General features: G+C 38.7%; 1 protein-coding gene across 2 annotated transcripts in view; it reads left to right on the top strand.

The window, feature by feature from the left end:
* The first annotated feature begins 490 nt into the window (after nt 1-490).
* The window catches only part of LOC131585422 (septin-2), a 34,775-nt gene continuing 12,619 nt past the window's right edge, over nt 491-22,646 (top strand). Inside the window, exons 1-11 of one of the 2 annotated variants that reach the window (XM_058851589.1) lie at nt 491-554; nt 5,349-5,400; nt 6,475-6,574; nt 7,980-8,066; nt 8,667-8,790; nt 13,249-13,383; nt 13,858-13,975; nt 18,544-18,645; nt 19,459-19,604; nt 20,615-20,698; nt 21,583-21,640. In XM_058851589.1, the coding sequence (XP_058707572.1) occupies nt 5,374-5,400; nt 6,475-6,574; nt 7,980-8,066; nt 8,667-8,790; nt 13,249-13,383; nt 13,858-13,975; nt 18,544-18,645; nt 19,459-19,604; nt 20,615-20,698; nt 21,583-21,640 (981 nt within the window). In that variant the 5' untranslated portion in view covers nt 491-554; nt 5,349-5,373. The remainder of the gene's footprint in view (nt 555-5,348; nt 5,401-6,474; nt 6,575-7,979; nt 8,067-8,666; nt 8,791-13,248; nt 13,384-13,857; nt 13,976-18,543; nt 18,646-19,458; nt 19,605-20,614; nt 20,699-21,582; nt 21,641-22,646) is intronic. The other variant, XM_058851588.1, reaches the window with a different exon arrangement.

Below are 22,646 nucleotides of genomic sequence, written 5' to 3'. Positions count from 1 at the left end.
GAGGGAAAGCTGTGTGGGGAGGGAACAGCGTAGGTAAAACAAGTACCTTGGGTTTTTTGTACAATATTCGGGAGAGGAATTTGCTTCACGTGTGAATGAGCATCTCCAAACCAACCAGGCTGGTGTCACATAGTGCATTACAGCCAAACAGCACTAAGTTTAAGCTCGATTTTCACACTTATCACACCAGCCAAGTTTTTCACTGAGCAGTATGGCTAAAACCCGCTGTAAGTGGAGCAATCCCAAAACTCAAGGATGTTTAGGTAGAAAACAGTAACTAAACCATTCCGTGAAGTTGTGACACTTCGGAACACGGTTTGGCTGCAGCCCTTGTCCGCGGGCCGCCATGGCCGCGCCCGGCGGGGCGGGCGGGGGACGCTCCGGCCCTCCTCTCGCTGCTCCCGGAGCCGCCTCGCCGCTGGCTCCGGCAGGGCCCGGACCATAGAGTGGCGGGGGTAGGCGGGCGCTGTGCCGCGGTGGCTGGTGGGATGCGGGAGGGCTGTGGGGCGGAGCGGCGGATCGCGGCCTGGCGGCGGGAGCGGCCGCGGCCTCAGGTGAGCGCCGGGAAGGGGCCGCGTTCCCCGCGGCGGCGGCGCCGCCTTCGCCCCCACAGCGCTCCAGGGGCTCCCCTATGCAGGGCACGGCCCCGGCCCTGCCTCCCGCCGCCGCTTGCGGGGAGGTTTGCGCTGCCGGTGTGTGGGGACGGGAGAAATGCACCTGGGGCAAGAACCCCGGGACGCCGCGGTCGGGCCGTTTCGCGCACACCTTGATTTGTTTCTAAAGCAAGGCAAGGATTAATTTGAGATGTGGACGAGGCCGCGGTGCTGGGGTAGCCGGAGATGCGAGGAGAGGATGGAGCAGGAAGTGCTGTCTCCACCAGGCATTCCTCGGATGCTTTTAAAATTGCAGCTCCCACCGTGGGATTGCGGCTGCCGGGAGCCGGGGATGCGGCGGGAGGATGCACAGAGCGACCTGGACCTGCTTTGGCAACAGGCCCGAGCCGTGCTTTACTTTTTTTTGGTCTTTAATTATTGTTCACGTGTAGGTCAGAGACGTCATGGTATCGTGAGACTTAAGCATGACCTAGAAATTACTTAAATACGAACTTACCAGTTTGCTGTGCGTTGGCAGTACGTACACGGTTATACTTGAGCTCTGTGGGTGCGAGGCAGAGCTGACTATTTCCTGATGAATGATCGTGGCTTATGTGATTAAACTTTTAATTAAAAAAACCTTGTTTTTCACAATTATAGGTCAGTTTAACAGTGTTTTTTGACTCAGTAACTCGGCAAAAATACTGTCAAAAGCTGCTTGCAGAGAAACATCATCCCTAAAACTGATCTTTTACAGAAACGGTATCATTCCCTCCTTTGTGCGCTCCAAGTGACTGTATTCATTGGAAAAACAGTACAAAATGAAGTTGTTTAGAGTCATATGTTAGCGTTGAAATGGAACTTCAAATAAAATATTTAGGATTAGAGCTTTAGGTTTGTGTGTTGCTTTTTCTTGACCTTTTAAGAATAGTGCTTATACAGTTTGTTGAACTCTTGCTTTGTCCTTGTTCCTTTTACTGTGCATATGTGTGCTGTTGAGTCACAGGCATGTTCCAAATTTTGATGCATTCCCAGCAGTAATCGCTGTGAATTTCCTTGGTTCAAATACAATTCCAGAAATCTGTAGAATTTAGGAGATCTGAACATCAGTTCCAAGCCAGACCAGTGGCTCACACCTAGTGTGGTCTGTTTACAAAAGTCACAGCTGGGTTGTTGCATTTCTTGTAAATTCCATGCTTGGTGGAAGTGATACAGTCATTTTCCTGAATAAAGCAGAATTGTTAGTGTGCAAAAGAGCATTCCTTCAATTGATAATATCTATTTATAATGAGGAAAAATGAAATCACCTGGGCTTTTTGATCTAGAAGGAGTGAGGGGAGGGGGTTTCCCACAGTGGAAGTGATGACATGCCAAGAACAAAGCATTTCACACAGAACAGGCTGTGCTAGACACACTTGTTTGAGCTCAGTGAGTCACAGAATCGTGCATTTTTTTCTTTTATTATTGATGTGACTCAGTATTTGACATTTCTTCCTTGGGTTTTGTAGTTCTTTTAGTGAGAAATTACAAGTACTCCTGTTTTACTGACATATCTTGATGTTTCTGTCTACTTTAAGTCTGAAAAGTGACTTCAGAATGCTGATGTTGTTGAGACCATTTCCATTTGGGAAACCTGTTTAAATCTGTCTGTGGCTATTAAATACTGTCAAAAAAGTATCTGAGTTATATAGTCTCCGATGGAAAGAAAGAAGCCTCATTTGAGAAATCAGGAGGGCTGTTCTGCTTTTCGAGATGATTGTGAGGTCACTCTGAAGTGATTATTTGAAAATGTTGTTTGATGTCCTTATATGGACACACTCTGTACATGTTTGGTAGTGCTTTCTTTGTGCTGGTTCCTATTAAGAAGCTCCCAGTCTGCCTGTTCCTCACAGTTTACTTCTTGCATCCTGACAGGAACAAAGGAAATGACCCATTTTCCTTCCCCTCTCTTTCTCTCTTACCAGAATACTGCTCTTAGCAGAGGATGGAGTGATGGCACGTTCCAGCTGCAGCTGAACTTGGTGGCACTTTGCTCCTTTACATTGCCAACATCATATTGTTCAGGATAGGAATTTGTTTGAATCCAAAATAAAACTTTTTTGTGTTATCCACTGTTCAAAACCAGATTTGGACATTCCTATGCTGTAGTGCGTTGTCCCTTTTTTTTCTGCTTGGCCTGCTAAGTAAGGCACAGCATTATTTACAGATAAAGTTTCACTGCTTTTTGCAAGTTGTTGCAAATGTATCTCATCTGTTCCTTTCTCATTGAACTGTTTTGTATGTGCTGTTTTGCTTATCTCATACTGATTGAAAGAGTACTTTGAAAATCTAAAGGAAACAGAACAGATACAGCTCTTGCTCTGATTTGCCTTAGTTGTGGGGTTTTTATTACATTTTCTTCTGGACAATTGATGAGAATTTAGATGTTAAAATTTCCAGGTGTGGGAGCTACTCAGAGTGTTGTCAGAGGCTTCACATTGTTTTGAGGTTTGAGTCAGCTGTGTGCAGACAGAGCCGTGGGTTTCTGTGGTCACTGATGCGCAGCGGGGACTGGTCCAGCGCCAAGCTCTCGCTTGTGAGCAGTGCTGAGAGTGCTGTGGTTGTTAGGTGCTGTAAGAAGATTTAACATTTTGTTAATTCCAAGATTTTGATTTGTACTGTGTGGTAGAGCTTTGGGAAGGCAGCACATGGTCATCTGGGGAAGTTGTTTGGTGGAATGATTTTCGAGAAAACCTCATGAGGGCAGTATTAGGAATTGCAAAATGTCAAGGCTGAGCAACTGAGCTCCCAAATGAACCCTGGCACCTTAAGTGTTGTAGAACAGCACGTGTTTCTGTGGGGTTTTTTGTTGTTGTTGAGGTAACTTGTAGCTAGCACATTTCTGTTCTAACAAAAGACATTGGGAAATTACTTACTGTAAGTGTGAGCTGCAGTCATGGTATGATCAGAGCAGCTGGGCTGCGGTTGGCTACAGCAACTTTTCAGTCAGAATAAGGTGATGTGGTTTGCCTTGTAGGAGACAGGTTTTGTAAGCTGTATTGTGGAACAGATTATTTTATGTAAAAATATTCTTTATGAGATGACAGACTAATTTTGAAGCTAAATGTGTCATAATCAGTTGACAACAATTTTGACTCTTCTGCTTTTTAATCAAGTAACTTGAGTAATGCTACAATGGCTGTGATTATACTGTCATTTCAAAGCAGAAGTAGGGAATTTGCCATACATATTGAGACCTGAATCATTCCCCCATCTCTCCTTTATCTATGGGCAGTGGGCCTGGGTGACTTCTCTGGCATTACTGTGAGAAATGGATCAGGTATATCTACGTTGGCACTCAGTAACTATGAGCTTTCCTAAACTTCTTGAACTATGTAACTGATTTTATTGATAAGGTGACAACAGAGGTTTCCAAACTTAGAAACAAGATGTCAACAGAGCAATGAGTTACTTCTGTCAGTGGGATTGTCAGTGTCTTTAAGGATCTGTGACAGTGGTTGGCTGGAGGCTGGAATGATCCTTTAGCATACTGGTCAATGGAAAATAAGCTCTGGTTTTCAAAACCATTCTTAAGGGATGTTTTGAGGAATACACAATTAGAGGATGACAGAAGATGATTAGAATCAGGACCTCCCTATTTTCCAGGCAGTGGATGCATTGGGCTTTCATTAGTAAGCAAATAAGCTGGGTATGGGGGAAAAGTAGTTGGAGGAGGGAAAAAACAACTTCCTTTGCTTCTAGTGTAGCTGGTGCCTGCACAGTTGCCAGGATTTTAGATGCCTGCTACAAGGCAATGGAAATACCATGGGAGCTGAAGATCTGTTTTCTTTAAAATTCCAAGTGGCAATTACGCTAATTTCTATGTTTCCTTCAGTCCAGAGCTTGGTGTATCTCAGCCAGGATTTGACTGTCAAACTGCCAGTGTCAGAAACTGCACTGTATCCTGCTAAAATGATTCCTGCTACCCAACAGGAAAGTCTGAACACACAGGTGCCTGCATAGGTCACTTCCCTGCTTTCCCAGGCCAAGAGCTGCATTGTCAACAAAGCAAGCTGTGAAGTGCTCCTGCCGCTTCTGCGTTTCCTGTCCCTACTCTGGGGCTCTGCTCTGAATGAAAGGGCCTTGCTATTGCCCTGATAACTAATCTATAGCACAGCTAACATCCTTGAGTAAAGAGATAAGGGCTTGCCAAAGTCCAGCTGTTCTGGGTGTCTGAAACTAAAGAACAAATCTCTTTTGATAGTCCTTCACACTGGCATGATTTTTTGTGTCCAGCATGGGTTAGCCAAGTGTAGTGTCCTATTCAGCAGCAGCACTTTGAAGTAACTGAAAATAATGTTATGTTCTGACCCTTACCTGGGAATCATGTAGGTGTCCTGTTCTCATGAGAATTTTTGGATGTGGTAGTAATTCCCAAATGTAATGTTTGGACAACATTTGCATTACATTCGCCTATCTGTGAACTATCCTTCTGTAAAGACAGGATGGGTGAAAGTTTGTTATGATACTAAATTTTAATATTTTGCATTTTAAAGGAATATTTCTGTTTTGAAATTTGTAAGTATTTAAATTAAGTACTCCTGTGATTTATTTAAGAAGGAAGACGTTATGATTATGGCTTGTTTGTTCTAGTAGTCCTTAAGTATGTGACATTCATTCTGGTAGAATAAAATGTGATTGTTCATGCAACTGATAGTTCAAAATTAATGTAATCTTCAAGTCAGCTAACATGCACTATGGCTTTTTTTCTTCCAGTGTCTGAAACTTGAAGTGAAGAAACATGTCTCAGTCAGGTGAAAAAGTAAAGGTAAAGACATGGCTGCATAGCCAAAATTTTGTCTAGAATCTGTTCAACTTCTGAAAACATTTGTAGTTTTACTGAAGTGATAAAATTGTGAATGAGCCTATTGCTTCAGATGTGTTTCTTAAAAGGAACTGCTTAGTAGAAACAGAGGTTGTATGTGATCCTAGTGATAGACTTTCTGGTGTTCGCCAGACATTCAGTCTCTGCTTACAAAGTTAAAATGGTATTTTCACCTAAGGAAATTGTGTATGACAAACATTCATTTCTAATGTTTTTGCCCACCTGGATGGGCTTTAAAAGGATTCTTGGCAAATAAATAATTACCTTTTGATTTCCCTTGTATCCCTCTATACCACTGGAAGTGTATGGCATTGTAAAAAAACTGTTTTCATCATAAACTCATCAGTGAAGAAGACATTTGGTTCCAGGTAGCCCATAGGTCCCTATATCAGGTGGCTGCTGTACTTACTTAGGCTCCTGTTAGGTTTTCAGTCAATGGGTAACAGATGGTGGAGCAGACTGCCCTGTTTATAGCCCAAATCTCTTTGATAAGTTTTTCAGGCATGTTTCTTTTTCCTGCTTTTGTGTTAGAAGTTAAAGATTGTGAAGATAGGTGAACAACTTAACAAGCAAAAGATACATCTCTGTGTGATTTATCTCAGTAATCCCCCCATTAGTACAATGTTCTTGTTTTTTACCTGTGAGCATATGCATTATTTTTATAGAGGATGGTAGCAGCAGACACCAAATTTGAACAGATTTTTTTATTTTGAGCTGTATTAATTATTAAGATTCATAAGAATGTGTTTTTGCAAGCTTGCAGACTTTTATTTTATTCAAGGGGAGACTTTTTTTTTTGTGTAGCTCAAGGCACCTATCTTGACTTCTATTTATATCAGCCCACTTGGTAAACGAGCCTTTTCAAGGTTGCTACTTCAGTAAAAATTGTTCCATTCTCTATTCTTCCTTGTGCTTTATATACCCCTGCATTTTATTGTGTAGAATCCAGTAAACTCTTTTTCAGTTTTTTAGGGGAAAAGGGATCTCATTTTTATTCAACCTTTGTTTTCTTGTCAGTTTTCCGACTCGGCAGGCTATGTGGGATTTGCTAATCTGCCCAACCAGGTTCACAGGAAATCTGTGAAGAAAGGCTTTGAATTCACGCTCATGGTGGTTGGTGAGTTCCTTAAGTATTCTTGACTGTTACACAACATTTTTTTCACACAGATATATGCATCTTCCTACTTAGCAATTGTCTGTTACACAGTAGAAAAAGCTTTGAACCTCTATACACTTTCTAATTACATCTGTTACTATTTTGTCATGTTTAGTAGGAGGAAGTATTTATAGTGATTAAAGATGATGAGTGGAAGAAAGGACACTTCTGCATTCCTGATTCATCATCAAATGACAGGGGTAGTTGTTTAATCTTTCTTTTGCTCTTGTTTCCCCACTGAAGGCATGAATGCACATGAGTATCTTGCTGTTGAAATGGTGATGCTGCTGTTGTGTTTTGTGCTTTTTTGTACTGACTCACTCTGGTGTCAGAGATAAACCTGTAATTTGCCTTTTCTGTCAGTGAGCACCTCTGAGACTCTGGAGAGTCCTTTAAGCACAAAGCTCTCCCAGGTGACGTGTTGAATTGTGCATGTGCAAAGGGAGTCCACAGTACTGTCACCCTTTTGTAGCACTTAGTGAAAAATGATAACATACTCTGTAGTACCATTTGGGATTACTTGGTGACAATAATCAGCAGTGTTTGTGAGATAAATAGGTAATTTGTGATAATTGTAGAGTTCTTGTGTCATGTAGTTTGTGATGAGAAATACAGATAACTTTTTCATCTCTAAGATCAGGTTAGTAGCATCTAAAATAATATGGCCAGTTGGTCTAAATGTTGACTCCTTTGATTCCTTGAGTTAGGAAATAAGTGATTTTTTGAAACTCAGATTTAGTAGTTAAATGTACATGTTTAACTTTGTTACTTAGATGTGGGACAAAGTTTTTATCATTTGAAGTGACAGAATTATGAAACTTCTCAGGTGAATTTTGAATAATTTGTTAATAATTTTCAGTTTCATAGAACCTCTATGGGCTTCACTGTAAGGGTGCAAACTTGACTATTAGTTTAGGATTGCTTTATTCATTTGTCTTCCCAGCAGTATTCCAGATTCAATTTCTACCTTAGGAAAACCTTCAAGCTCTCAGAAATTTTCAGCAGGAGAGTTACAGCTCCTGATTTTGTAAGTTTAAATGAAAAAACCTGTAATTTCCCTTAAGTAACTGAACTATCTCTAGAGCTAAAGTCCAAATGCTGTGTGACCTTTCATCTTTTATTGTGACATCTGTTACAGCAAACTTACAATTTTCACGTAACATTTATGAAAACACTGGAGGCTATTTTCCGGTGTTTTCAAAGTGCTTAGCTGAACCTTTGATGTTTTTATATCAAAAGCTAGGGTGGATCCTGATGAACAAATTATTTTTCCTCCATAATGTGGGCTTGGAGGAAGACAACGTGCTTTAAAAATCTTTGAGTAAAAAGTGTATATGCTTAATAACCTGAATTATTTTGTTTGTAGGTGAGTCTGGCTTAGGAAAATCCACTTTAATTAACAGTCTGTTCCTGACTGATCTTTATCCAGAACGTTATATTCCTGGAGCTGCAGGTAAATGTGGTTTTGCAGTTCCTCCAGCACATTCCACCCTATAAAATTTCATGGTCTTTCAATTAATATTGCTTCATTCTTCACACATTACACCACTTTGTCATGCTGTATTTAAATTTTCTAAATTATGTTTTGTCGAGCTTTTATTTTCTTATTTAGATTTCCTTTCAAAGACAGCTTTTGTTTCTTTATCAGCTGCTATTAAAAAAACCACCTCCCAAACCTTTTAGGTATCAATATACCTAAATGTGGTTTTGCTCTAATCGCCATTTCTTCTTACTGCTTTTTCTGTAGTGCCTTAAATCCTGGTTGGAGGTGTAAATAACCTTTTGACAAAGAATCTATTGTGCTTTTGAGTATTATGATTTTATTTTTGCATATTGTCATAAGTAAACCCATGTTTTAGTTCATTGTTTCTTGTTTACTTACAAAAATGTGGTGTTAAAATCTGCTTACTACTTTGCATATTTTGATAAAATATTTTATGTCATGCAGGTTACAACACACTTGAGCTTGCGGTTTCTCCTCTATTGCTCTCTCCTGTGGGGTCTCTGCAGGAATTGATAGGCAAATAACAATCCAAATATTCCTTTATTTTAGAGAAAATAGAGAGAACAGTTCAAATCGAAGCTTCTACAGTAGAGATAGAGGAGCGAGGGGTGAAGCTGCGTTTAACTGTAGTTGACACACCAGGATATGGAGATGCCATTAACAGCCAGGACTGGTATGTGTGTAAATACTGCTCTGTTAATAAAGTGTGTGTCTCACACAAACACTATCCTAGTGTGTCTGGTACTTTCTTCAATTTCCAGTTTCAATTTTCTGAACACTTATAATGTTTTTTAAAGTTTTGTAGGCTGTGTCTATGATTCTGCTGCAAAATTAACAGCCTCTCCTTCAAAAAGTTTCTCTGAGCACTGCAGTCAGCTTTTTGTCTCTGTGGTCATTCCAATAGGACAAAATTCTGGTGAGGGGAAACTTTTTGTCTTTTACTTTCTGTGTCTCTGGCCCATCCAGTTTCCATGTTTTTGAGACAATTAATTTCATTCCCTGTCCTCTATATGTATTACCAGCAATTTGGGTAGAACTGGTGTTATTTTATGAAGTTACCACTTGGCTCTTTCTGTTCTAAATATTACCAATGATCTTTAATGGATGAAATAATTGTCAGCAGATACCCTGGAAAATATATGTAATTGCTTTAGCATAATGATTACAAAGAAGCAAGTTTATAAAGCAGCTAGAAAGGAAGGGGGCAATTTGTAACAAAGTTAGAATTGCTAAGTTCATAAATGTGATTTCCGAATGATCCCATTCAGGCAATTCTCTTTAACTGTGGAAAACTGATGATTTTTTTCAAATGAAGATGAGATATCCTTACTAGGATGCTTCTAGTTTCAGTGGATTAAAACTTTGAATTTTCACATGGTTGTCTTTTATTTTAACAATATTTATTTTACTTAGTTGTTAATTTTGTTGACACTTTATTTGTGCTGGTGGTGGTAATCCCAAGGCAAAGAAGGAGCACAAAGGGCAGAGAAATGGAGCATAAAGCTAATGCAGGTTGACTTGAGTACTTCACTATAAGTTAAAGACCAGGAAAGAGAAAGTAGCAGATAAAATAAACATATATAATGCTATAAACATATATAATGCTAATAGAATGTTTTGCAATCTTTCATTGACAGATTGATGTATCTGCAGTGTTCTTATTTTCAGACAGTTTTTCTCTTCTTTCTATGGTGTAGATGTAGGAGCACACAGCAAGAATGAAGGCAGTGAAGTTCTGTAATACACTAAATGAAAGTCTGAAAGTGAAGCTCTAGTGAGATTTTTATTTTCCTTCCACTTTTCCTACTTTAGTAAGTTGAAAAAAGTTGAACTCTTGGAAGAACACAAAGACATCTTTTTGGGCTGCATCATGGTCTTGCTTATTTTGTGCACTGTTGACTAGAGCTTCCTTCCGCTGGAGCTGAGAGCTCTGCAGCCTGTGCATTGTGTTATAGAGAGCTCTTCCTGTTGATTGTGTTCTAATGCCCTTTGTTTATTCTGCTCAGATGTTTCTTAGAGACCTACGTGTTCGGATTTTCCCCTTTCTTTTTGGAGGTTTTCTGAATAGAATCATTCTGCGGTGATTCAGACCTGAGTAGAACAATTTATATGTAATTTTCTGTGATGAATCTGGAACATCAAATATGCTACAGGAGCAAATAGCACTTACATCCTACAAAATAAAAAGATGCAGTTAATGATATCTCTTCAGTCTGCTTATGTCACTTGAAAAGCCTTTCAGCCATGGCAAGTGTCATTTTGACAAAGTAAGTTAATCTTTACAGGATGTCTCAGGGACTTGGATGGACAGACCCTTTGTTTTGAACTGCAGTGAAGACTAACCCATTGCAACCACCTTCCTTCCTTGGTAGTTCAGAGGAAGGAGCAAGTTCATGTTCTTGAACTTATGTTTATGTTCAGAAGCATTTGCTGCAGTTGTGGTTCAATGGTAGATAGTGCTGATCATAATCCAAGGTTTATAAAGCTCTTTTTTTTTAGGAAGGCTGCAATTTGTGCAGACTATTTTGAGGCGACAAATTTTACTAAGGCTAATTTTGAACATGGGTAAATCAAACTGGCACAATGTCTCTAAGAGGCAGCAATCACTTGGAATGTTTCAAATATTGTTCTTCTGAGTAGGTTCCTAGTGGCTTTTAGTCACTTTGCATTGATGAAAGGGCTAAATTTTAGAGTTTGACTTCCATGGATGGGAGCTGAGGTAGATTTTTATGTATTTTGTGTCAAAGAAAAAGGACTGATAAGGATTTTGTGCTACTAGGAGTGTGTCCAGGAGGTCCACTGGGTTTGAAAAACAATGGTGTTGGACTGGGAAATGATTTGTTATAGATTTAGTGCAACACATTTTCTGAAGCAGAGTAATTCTTGTTTTCTGGATGTTGCTGTACTTAAAACAATATGAAAAGAAAGGTGGAAGTGAACCACAGTTAACTGTGGTGATTTTTTTCAAGATTCTGTGCTAAGCTTTAGTGCTGGCTGGAGTTCTGTACTTTAGAATCAGACCCACACCTAGGATTGCTCATGGCATCAGTTTAGGGGTGTGTTTGGAGAACAGCAAGATTCCTTATGGTGGGAGGTTTGACGCATTCAGCATCTTTCAACACGTAAGTACATTGGGATCATGAGAGAAGCATGTCCTTAAAATAACATCCTTCATGAGGAGAGAGGGGATCTAAGGAGAGGAAAAAAAATGCTTGATGCTTAGATTTGCTTTGATATCTGTCCTCAAAAAAGTGGTTGACAAAACCAGACTACAGGTGAACTTGTTAGGTATTGCTGATCACACTCTTTATTTCATCTTGCTTGTGGTGTCACGGGTCATTCTTTGACAGCTGCTCTCTGCTCTTTGGCTGCTACTAAATTCTTCTTGTTTAGTTTTTTTTAACTGACTAAGGTTATATTTTGTGGGTTTTGGCAGCTTGGTAATATTGTTCATTTTCTCCCAGTGGGCTTAAATGCAGTGTTTGCGTTGTTCGCTGTTACAATACAGGATGTGCTATCTCCTAAGTAATGACAGCACTGTGGTATAAGCCAGGTGTTTCCCGGAAGTCAGGAGGTACAGGACACCAACACCATATTTATATGGAAAAATTATAGCTGTTAGACCTAGAAAACTGCACGTAAACTGATCACATTGCCAGAGAAATGTGTGATAGTTCTTTCCTATTGTTAGTGTTTGGTTTCTGTCCTAATATTTCTATGTCTTTAGTCTTGTGGAGTTTTACCAGCTAAGAGAAGTAGTGAAGATTAACAAGAACAAAAACCATATTGATGTGTCTCAGCATGTATAGGTATTAAGTTGCTGTTTCCTAATGAGTAGCACTAAGGTCAAAACCCAATGAATTCCATCTTTTGCTTTGTTGTCTTCTGTAATATGACTAAGAACAGCCGTATCTTGCAGTGATGTAAACATGTGTATATATATTCTACTGTGGATTTATTCCTTCTCAATCTAAAAGCTTAGCTTTGGAGAATCAAATTCCCTCCAGAATCTCTTCCATCATTCTTGTTATTTTCTTTTATTATCTCCTTTGCAGCTATGCAGCCCTGGGTCAAACGTTGCTGCCTATTGCAGTGTTTGCCAGCATTCTGTGTTCATTTTCCAGATTATTCATATGTTTGTCTGTTATATTCTCTGTTTCCTCCATAAATGTCTCTCATCAAGTTTGTGCTATCTCAGCAACAGAAGTATGGACGTTCCTGTTTCTCAAGTTAAGCTTTCTGTTTAGTTTTTTCTCAAGTAGTTTAAGACATGTTCATGATAGACAATCATCTGCCTAACCTTATTTACGTCAGCTGTTCATTTCCCTTCCCCTGCAGTACCTAATATAAAGTGTCCTTTTATATTAATGGTGTTTGCAGATGTCTGCATGCTCTGGAATAGCTTAAAATGATCTTAGTTATGCATTGTGTTTTCTTTTCTCTCTAGTCACTGCTCTCTGTGTCTGATTAATCTATGTGATCAGGTTTTGTGCTCATTTACTTCTTTGTAGGAAATGTTTTAAGTTGCCTTGAACTAAGGAATTATTTTTCTTTGCCGACAGAAAAGAATTCTGTAAGGTAACAAAAATAGCTTAATAAATCATGTGATGCTTGAGTGCATGACTTGCAAATGTATTTGTACTTAATTCAAACAGACTAGAATACCAGAATTTTCATAGGTAACTATAGAAACCTGGCTCTAGGGTCAGGATTGTAAATCAAGAGGATATCCAGGATATGTCATTTGTCAACTGGTTTAAAAACAAATCTTCAGCCCCTACCCCCAGAAAAAAAGGCAGAAAAATCCTCAATCTTCTGTTCCTGTGTTGTCTCAGCACGGAGTGGTTTTTTCTGAGCTTGCTCTTGAACTTTTTATCCAGTGAACAGAGTAACACTTGAAATTGGCTCCAGGCATAAGTTGACACTTGGTGGTTGTTATGATAACACCCTTTTGCATTATCAAAATATTTTTCCTCAGTACTAGATAAAATGCTAGGAAGTTGAATTTTTTGTAACAGTAGTGTTTTTAATAAAAGTGTGTTTCTCCTGTTCTTATCTTTTCATGATTCTTTCCTTATTATTTAAAGCTGATGTAAGATGCCTCTCTTTCTCCCTCCCTCCCATACCACAGCTTCAAAACAATTATTCACTACATTGACAACCAGTTTGAGCGATACCTGCATGATGAGAGTGGTCTGAACAGGCGCCACATCATAGACAACAGAGTCCACTGCTGCTTCTACTTCATCTCTCCTTTTGGGCATGGGTAAGAAAAAGCTTGAGCTTTGGTATTTTAAGGTATTGTACCTTCATAACAGTTCATAAATCTGTTAATTACTTGAACTGGTAACTTAGCAGTAATGTTAATTGAGTTACCAACCTGTCCATTAGCCAGTGCAATTAAAACAGTCTTTGGAGATTAGTGCTCTCCTTTGCTTTGTCCCCTTTTGCATTTAATACTGTTTCAAGGCAGTCACTACTGCATTGTTCATCACCCAGCAACATAAATGTTTTTAATATCCTCTTCATTGTATAGTGACAGTTTTAATTACAGCTTCAACTTTGCACAACCAAGTTGATAAGCAAGGGCATTAAGCTTAATGGCTTAATTTATTATGAAAATATTTTTTATGTGGACATTTGAAATAAATAGTTTTTAATACATTTGATCTGTTATAAAACAAACAACACAAGACCCCATGCCTATTTTAAATCTTTTTTTTTCCCTGCTTGTTGGCAGACTGAAGCCATTAGATGTAGAGTTCATGAAGGCTCTTCATGGAAAAGTCAACATTGTCCCTGTGATTGCCAAGGCTGACACCCTGACGCTGAAGGAGAGGGAGAGGCTGAAGAGAAGAGTAGGTCTAACACTTGATCATGAGAACAGAGCAACCCATACAATATTAAAGCCAAATATAAAGTAATTTCAAACTGAAGAGAGGTGAATGATACTGGCTAAGGACTTAATCTTCCAAAAGTGTGAAGTGGGAAATCTTCTCTGAGGTCTGATGTGCTTTCCCAGTTACACTTGCTAAGAATGTGGCTGTTCTTGGCTCCATGTATCTTTGCAAAGCAGTGCACCCAGTAGGGCAGGTTTTAAGCAACACAGCTTGTAACAAGGGTTCAGACAGTCCTGAAAGAAGTGGAGATGTTTCAGACTGACTCTCTGAGAGCAGTGGCAGTGAGTGCCCCTTAGTGCTGGGAGTGCATTATGTGTGTTCTGAGGGCATACCTTTAGTTTCATCCAGAAGGGTTGTGTGCCCTGCTGTGTGGTTTGTAGCAAAATGTGGTTGGAAACTTTTTAAATAAGTGCACCCACGGTACAAACTAAAACACTAATACAGAGACAGGACAGTTGGGTTAATATATGAGCAGGATGCTTTTGTGGCTCTGTTGTTATAGGAAAATGCACATCATTGTGTGAACATTTTTTCTGCTGGGTTTTCTGTTCATCTGAAACACTAGGACATACTCAGGGTTGCAGTGGAGACCATCTGTTTTTCCAGACAGTGGTACTAAAATCATTCTTTGCTTTGCAAGGTTTATTTGGTGTCTTGAAATTTTGTTTATTGGCAAACCTTTCCAAGGCAGCCCAGCTTTTGCCAGATATGACATTGTAGTGAATTAAATAGAATTATGTCAATATTTGTGGCTGTACAAGTCTTTAACCTTAAATTGAATTTCCGTTTTATCTCATCATCTGAGCAATGAATGTAAATATTAAATCTGTTCTGGTTTATTCTCTTTGATTTAGAATGACTTAATGCACCTTGTTAACGGAATGGGTAGGTGGTGTGTTTATATTATGTATGCTTAGAGGTGGCCCAGTAAAATTTATTGAGATCACAAACTTTTCAGGTTCAATTGACTCAAAACCAATACAATAATTTGTAAAGTCTACCTGGTTTGAGCCCTGCAAAGCCTATGAAATCTTAAAAATGTAATGACTTAATAATGTAGACATAATTTTGACTTCTAAATTGCAGTCTATATTTTACACCAGAGTAAACCTTTTTATAGTAGGATATCTTTTATATTACATTTTCATGCAGGGCATAATAATTGTTTTGATTGTCACCCTGTGATTTCCTTTAGGCCTTTAGAATGATTATTGGATCTTTATTCCAAGGGTGTTTGTGTTGGGAGTATTCTTCTATTTTCTTTAGGAGGGACTGCAGTTTTATTTAACTGGGAAATTGTATAGATAAAATCATGCTTGCAAAGCAGCACATTAGCTGAACTTCACCTAAATTCAGAGGATTTGTTTGGAACTTTTTTGACTGAACCAGTGCCACAGTAGCAGATGCAGCCATGGTTTGTGTGGGTGTGTAAAGAACTACAATTTGACAAGGTGAGGTACTGCTGGCATTGCTGCTGTGTTTTATAAAGCTCAGTGATGTAAGAAAACTTGTCCAAGAACAGGAACGAATCCTTCATAGCTGAGAAAGTTAAAAGTGGGGACAGTTGTGACTGTATGAACCTTGTCTGCAATGCAGGCAAACATCCACTGAGGAGGGGAGGAGATACTTGTACAGAAATGAGCAGCTTGATGGTGAACCAGCGGAAAGGAGGAAGGAAATTTTAAAAAGTTCATTCACTGAGACTATAAGGATCTTGCTGGGAGAAATTCTGTCCAGTAATTCTGAGTTTTTAATTTTGTATTATAACAAATACTATAAAGTAATGGCTGGTGCACTGCATTAAAATTGAAAGAACTCATAGGGAAATGATAAAGCAAAAATGTGGCTGATTGTGCAGGTTTTATTGCTTTTCCTTTTCTGTTACTCTGCTGACTTTGTGAAAGATTTTTATCTCACATAGTTTGTGGAGCTGCTACTTTTTATAAAACCCCTTGTACTCACCCTTTCAGCACTGTACTTCAGGCACAGTGTTCATAGTTGCTTATTTTTTGGTTCAGCATTTGGGAGCAGAATGATATTGAGAGATTTGAAGGAGGCATTTAAGTGGAACATGAATTATTTTAAAATAGAATTCACCAGGAATTTAACTTTTAACTAACTAATCTTTAAACCAGTCTGGACTTAGACATATGGACACCACATTTATGCACTGGCTAAGTACGAGAAGATGAAGGGCATCTGTAGTCTGAGGGAGTGGTTAGGGAGCAGGTAAACAAGTTTTCATTATTTTTATACTGCTGGCAAAGGTCACTCTGCAAACTGAGTTTATATTAAGTCAAATGTATAATGTGCTTCCAAAGCTTTGAAAATCAAAGCTACTGTATATTGTTCTAACTCAAAGCATCTTGGCCAACACAGTCTCTAATCAAGAATAGGAATCAAAGTCCTGCTTTGCTGACGCAGCTTGAAGTCTTACTTTTTTTAGATGTTTCTGCCATTTGGCCGTCAATCTGAAGTAAAATGTTTTTGTTTTGCCGCTATGGACTAAGCAGCAAGATTAACTTGTGGTGCTTGCAAAGGAAACCCAGCTTGGAGTAATTCCTGTTTGGGCTTTCTGGAATTCAAAGTTATTTTTTAAAACTCTTGAGTGGGAAGAAATGCACGACAGTTTCACAAGCTGTGCCATGCGAGGCTGCTAAGGAAACATGCTCAAAAGAATGACTTCATGCAAGGGGAACTAATATTTTGACTTTTTTTTTAATTTCCCATGGGAAGGCTAATCTTTAGGAACACAGAATCCTCTGAGGCCAATAAAATTCAGATTTGAAGAAGCAAAATGCTGTTTCATTGTTAGGAGCATAAAATACGGTTTGTTTTTATTGCGATTCTTTTTCCTTTCAGGAAAGCACTAGGTTTAACAGCTGTAATATATTATTCTAGCACCCCTTGCTGTCGGCTTTCCCGTTATTGTTCCACTTGCATTTTATCTCAAAGATCTCAGCCAGGTTAAATGTGCTTTCTTGTTTTATGCAACTACTTAAAGGCATGGAACTGCAGTGCTGCCCCACCCATCCCAGCTGTGCATCTTTTACTGTCATTTGGTGACAGTTCAGATCTCTTTCACTTTGCAAAACAGCAAGAGCATCCATTGACTTAAAGGTCACTATGTGAGTGTCTCAATTGCTTATTGGCAACACACCCACATTTCTTTTCTCTCTATAGAATTCTGCTCTCTGTGTAGGTGGGGGCTCGTAGCACTTTACTCAGTGCGCGCACGTGTGTGAGTGCGGGGGATGTTTATATACCTGGCAGGAAAACAGGGAACAGCTGTGGCTCATACATGGGCTTTCCTTTGCTAATGGTCTGGAGAATTGTTTTCTTTTAAACACCTGTTTAGTAACAAAGTTCTGGTTGGACAATTTTCATTTCTACTGTAGCTGTTGGTTGCTGTCATGACAGAGGATGCAGTAACCCAGCGATACTCAGAGAGGGCTCATTAAGACCTCTCTATTTGAGGTCTGCTGTTTTGCTGCTACAAAGTTAATCTCCAGTTGTATACACAGTAATGGCATCACAAGTCTTTACAGAGGCTCTTCTGAGTATTTTTACCACTACATTAATGCTCTCCCTGAATTTGCCCAAACATTGTCTGTGCTGAGAGTTCATTCAGCAGGGCAGTTGTGTGGTTCAGTGCTCTTGGTGGGGTTACAGTTGCTGCTCTAGGAAGTTTGCACAGTTCCCCTTTTCTGCTAAAGCGTCCAAGATCCCTTTGGAAAGAGTCATTGTGGAATCTCATCATTCTTCATGCTCTCTCTCCTTTTACCATCACACTTCCTTTACTGAAAGTAACTTCTGTCAGTGCATTTGATGCAGTGACAACAGCTGACTGAAGTATATTCAGTAGTGTGGCAGCAGAAACATTCTCTTTGGTTTTGAGGAAAGGAATTGACTTGTGCCACCTTTTGAAACTGGCAGAGGCCTGGAGTTATGCTGGCTGCTTACCCCTGCAGTGATTTCATTAGGAAAAGAATGTGCCCAGGAATAGAGATACTGTATTTTTTATGTTAACCTCAGATATTAATGCCAAAGAAAACTGTTTAAGAACAGGGTCTTTTTCTTACTGATTTTTTAATGACTTTCTCCAGTTCAAGTAGATAATAAAGTTTTATCTTTTTTGATTCGAGAGGCAATAGGCACCTTCTACATTTTTGAACATATCAAATGCACAAAAACGTAATTTGATGTGGGGTGAACGGTTTTGATTCTGTAACTAATGAATTCCTTCTTATTACTTTTACTCTCTTTTTGTATTAACCTCACTTTGCTTCTGTATTCGCTTCGTAAATCTTCTTGCATTTTTTAATGATTTACTTGCTTTGTTTTCCAAAAATACATTTATCTTTTGTGCCTTTTGAAAAAATCTTCAAGCCTGTGTTATTTTGCAGTTTGGACACTGAGTCAGGTGAATATTTGTAATAGATTAGTTAATCAATTTCATATATTTTTAACTGAATGCCTGTTCACTGAAGTAAGAGTATTATTCTTTCTTTTTTGCAAACTTTCAGGTTCTGGATGAGATTTCTGAACATGGCATTAGGATTTATCAGCTCCCTGATGCAGATTCTGATGAAGATGAGGAGTTTAAAGAGCAAACTAGAGTTTTAAAGGCAAGTTTCACTCCTAGTTTATAATTTTGCTGCTGTAGTTCTTCAATCTACAACATGCCTAAAGGTATTTTATTCCTTCTACGTGGTCAAAAATTTCAGTTTCCTTTGTATGTTGACTCTGAATTATAATCCCTTTTATTCCAGTCTCTGCTTCATCAGAATTCCAAGTGTAGTGTGTCATGACTTTCTCTTCTTTCTTTTAAGTGTAAACCACTGTTCACAATGAACTATTATATGCAGTCTGTTCTCTGATTCAAATGTTTTAACATGTGAACAATGAAAGAAATTGTGTGTGTTATGGTTGCTGTACTAATTAACAACTTGCCTTGTGTTAAAGCAGATAATCAAGGTTTTACTGAAGTAATTTCCTCTTTGTGCTTGCAAAGGTGTTTGAAGAATGTGTCTGAAATTCTCTTTCTAGCTACTTCACTCTGCATCTGAAGTATGTTTCTGTTGGCTGTTCTCCATGCATGATGTTATGTCAGATGACACATTATGCCCAAACTGTACTTGAACAACAGTCAAGTGTTCCTAAAGTGAAGCGTCATTTCCTTCTGGGCCTCTGTTAAAACAAATTGATCTGAAAAAAACTACAGGTGCTCATAAGGAGAGGTTGCATTGCCTAGAATGGGATTTGTTGGTTTTCTGATGTGAGAGGGTTTTAGTAGAGAGTGTTTGTCAACATTTCTTTTCCCCCCTCTCTTGCCTGTTACTTGAATCTTTGTGCTTTCTTTAAAAGAAAGACAAAAGCAATATACAAAAACTAACCAGCCAAAAATCACAATAGTAACTTGTTTTTTCTGTCTCAACTAGGCTAGCATTCCCTTCGCTGTTATTGGATCCAATCAACTTATTGAGGTGAAGGGGAAAAAAATCAGAGGCCGCCTGTATCCCTGGGGAGTTGTTGAAGTTGAAAATCCAGAGCACAATGATTTCCTCAAGCTGCGCACAATGCTGGTGTGAGTAATGGTAAAATGATCCCATCTCCTGTGGTGATGTAACTGCCACAATGACTATAAATGACACAAAACCTATAGCAACATTAATTCCTTAATTTAAAACTAGCCCTGATGGCAACGCAGTTACATTTTAGTCCCCTGCAGCTTATTTTGCTGCTGTATCCCCTCTGATCTCTGAATTCAGAAAATATTTTCTGTATTTTATGTTGCCAGATATGTGATGGTTTTATGCTTTATGTGAACTGATCACTGGGCTGTACATACCCACTGAAGGTTTGTTGTAGTGCAGTTGGTGAGGCGGAGAGGCTTTTAAAATACTCTTCAAAGTGAAGAATATTCCAAAAGCAAAGTGCAATTTTCTTGGCAATATGGAAATCCTTTGTTAAATATGACACCCCACCCCGTTATGATTTTAGCCAATACGGATATTCTGCCTGCGTAAATGGTTTTAAGCGATTTTTTTAAAAAGCGGTGTTTTGCTATTGTTGGAAATGAATTCCGTTGTCATTCCAAATTCAGTCTGCACTGGGCAGGGATTGCCCTCTGCTGGGCATTGGGAGTTAGCAGATTTTCCTTTTTTTTTCTTGGCAATTGGAAATTGTTAAGCAATGTCAGCTGTTGCGTGAACCAAGCAGCTCCACCTAGTTCCCAGTTACAAATTATATTCGAAGCACTTTAGAGTAATAAAATACTTTTGGAATTCAAGTATCTTTCTGATCAACTGTCTTTGCAAGGTTCTTAATACTGCAAAAACTGGTATAAACAACTCATCTGAAATAATTAATGACCAAGAGAAGGACAGCATATTTTGGGTCTTTGAATAATATTGGTGGGACACTTAGGAATTAATTAAAGATCAGTGAACTTGAAAACAGAGTTCTGGCTGGCTTGGTCTGTGATGATTTACTTTTCTGGTAAATACATCCATTAGATAAAACAGAAAGAGGAGATAAAAGGGTGTTTTTCTTTTCTGAGAATGACAGTGTTCAATAGCCCTTTGCATGTTCTAGGACGCACATGCAGGACCTGCAGGAGGTGACCCAAGACTTGCACTATGAGAACTTCCGTTCCGAGAGGCTAAAACGCACTGGCAAGTAAGTGTGTGCTGTCCCTGGGCTCTGCTGCTCCTCACTGCCCACTGACAGAGGACTTCCTCTTCCTCCTAATCCCACCTGTAAACAATTATTTCTGATGAGATTTCAGTCTGTGGGATTCTGAAATTTGTATGAAATGTGCTTCTTGAAGAGGAATATGTAGCAAAGTGCTGTGCTTATAAACAGCTTAAATTCCCTCTTCTCTATGCTTTTGACTGGAATGTGCAGGAAGAAGGTGCCTGCAAGCAAGATAGATTTTATGTAATGATGTCTGGTTGAAGAAAATGAACACTAGTGGGCAAATTTAATTAGGCTCCAGTTTATCTGCTTAGGGAAGTATTGCCTCTCTTGCTGCTTCATATGTTGCTGAAGAGAGAAGTTTAGACCAAACAATCTCTTCTGATAATTTGTGTGTTTTTATAGAGTTTATTATCTCTTTTTTAATTCTTGGCAAGTCCTTGGCAACTTAATGCAAAAAATACACATCTACTTTTGCTGCATCTTTTTGGATAGCAGATAGCTTCAAGTATTCAGCAAAGCATTTTGATGTTAAAGAAGAAAGGAAGTAGCCTACTCACCTTTTTAGTGGTTGATTTTTGTACCATGGATAGATCGTGATGGAAATGTCTTAATTAAAGTAAAAAATCCATATAGCAGTAAGGAAATCAAATTTTAAGAAATGGAGAGTGACTAGCAGGAGTCTGTGAGGTAAAGATGGTCTTTTACAAAAGGGAAGCATGATTTTAAAAATGTCCTAATTTCCCCTGTATGGAAGAATGTAGATTTTGATGATGTTATATTAATTGGAATATGAGTCTTAAATCTGTTCTTCAAGATTTTTCCTTCTGTATTTTATGCTGTCAGTGTACTCTTTTCTTCAATAGGCCTGTTGAAGAGGAAGTGGTAGACAAGGATAGAATCCTCCAGCAGAAAGAGGCTGAGGTAAGAGGAACTTTCTAAAACTTATTCTTTAATATAACATGCTATGTTCCAGTTTCAGTCTTCTGCATCAGCTACTGCCTGTGGCAGGTAGGATGGGAGTTGTGGAAAATGACAGACCTAACCTGACCATACAAGTTGCTCTTACAGTATTTTATTTATAGTAGTAGTGTGTGCACTCTTGGTTGTGGGCAGAATATTTATCACTTCTTGTTTGGGTGCTAATTTTCCATAAGGATATTTGCAATTTTAAGTACTGAAATCAATTTATGTTTGTCAGCAACACATGCTGTGTGCTGTGCTGGGATAGACTGACAGTCTCATGTCATTTCAGATGTGCATATTCTTACTGCAAGCACATTACCAGTACATTTATTCTTATGTCTTGTGGCTATGGAGTAGAAACAGGCTCTTGAGTCTTAAAAATCCTGTAATTTAATTAATACATGTGTTTTTTCATCTTAACCTTGACTTAAATCTTATTATTTTTATTGCGCCTGTCAGTTTATGATGTGGTGTTTTCAAACTCTAATTTCTCACTCTGGTTCCAAGTTATTGCTAGGCCTTTTAATTTAGTATTTTTATGTTGAAGTTGTAAAGATTCAGAAATTTTTAGCCTGGTATTTGAATTCTAGCAGTACGCTGCCAGTGCTTATACTACTTGTGTGAAAACTGAAGACTTGCTGCCAATTGTAAGATAGTGGGGTTTTTTTCTCTTTATCCTTCTTTTATCCAATTCAGCTTGGATCCACAACCATAACTGCAGGAAAGCATGTTTGGAAAGATCATTTCTCATGTGCAGTGATTTGGAATTAAAAAAAAGAACAAACTAAAAGCACTTCTATGTATTTCTGAGGTGGAAGATTGACTCCCATACATGGAAATTTTTGAAATTTACTTTGGTCTGTGCATTTCCTTTTTCCCTTATAGCATCCATATTTAAAAATAGCTAACCCTGGTTAGCTATTGGCTAGCCCTGGCATGTTGATATAAATAGCAAAAAATTTTC

This window comes from Poecile atricapillus, chromosome 16, assembly GCF_030490865.1.
Source record: "Poecile atricapillus isolate bPoeAtr1 chromosome 16, bPoeAtr1.hap1, whole genome shotgun sequence".
In the NCBI taxonomy this organism is placed as follows: Eukaryota; Metazoa; Chordata; class Aves; order Passeriformes; family Paridae; genus Poecile; species Poecile atricapillus.
The sequence above is the reverse complement of the archived record's forward strand: the minus strand, read 5'-3'. Positions and strand labels throughout refer to the sequence as shown.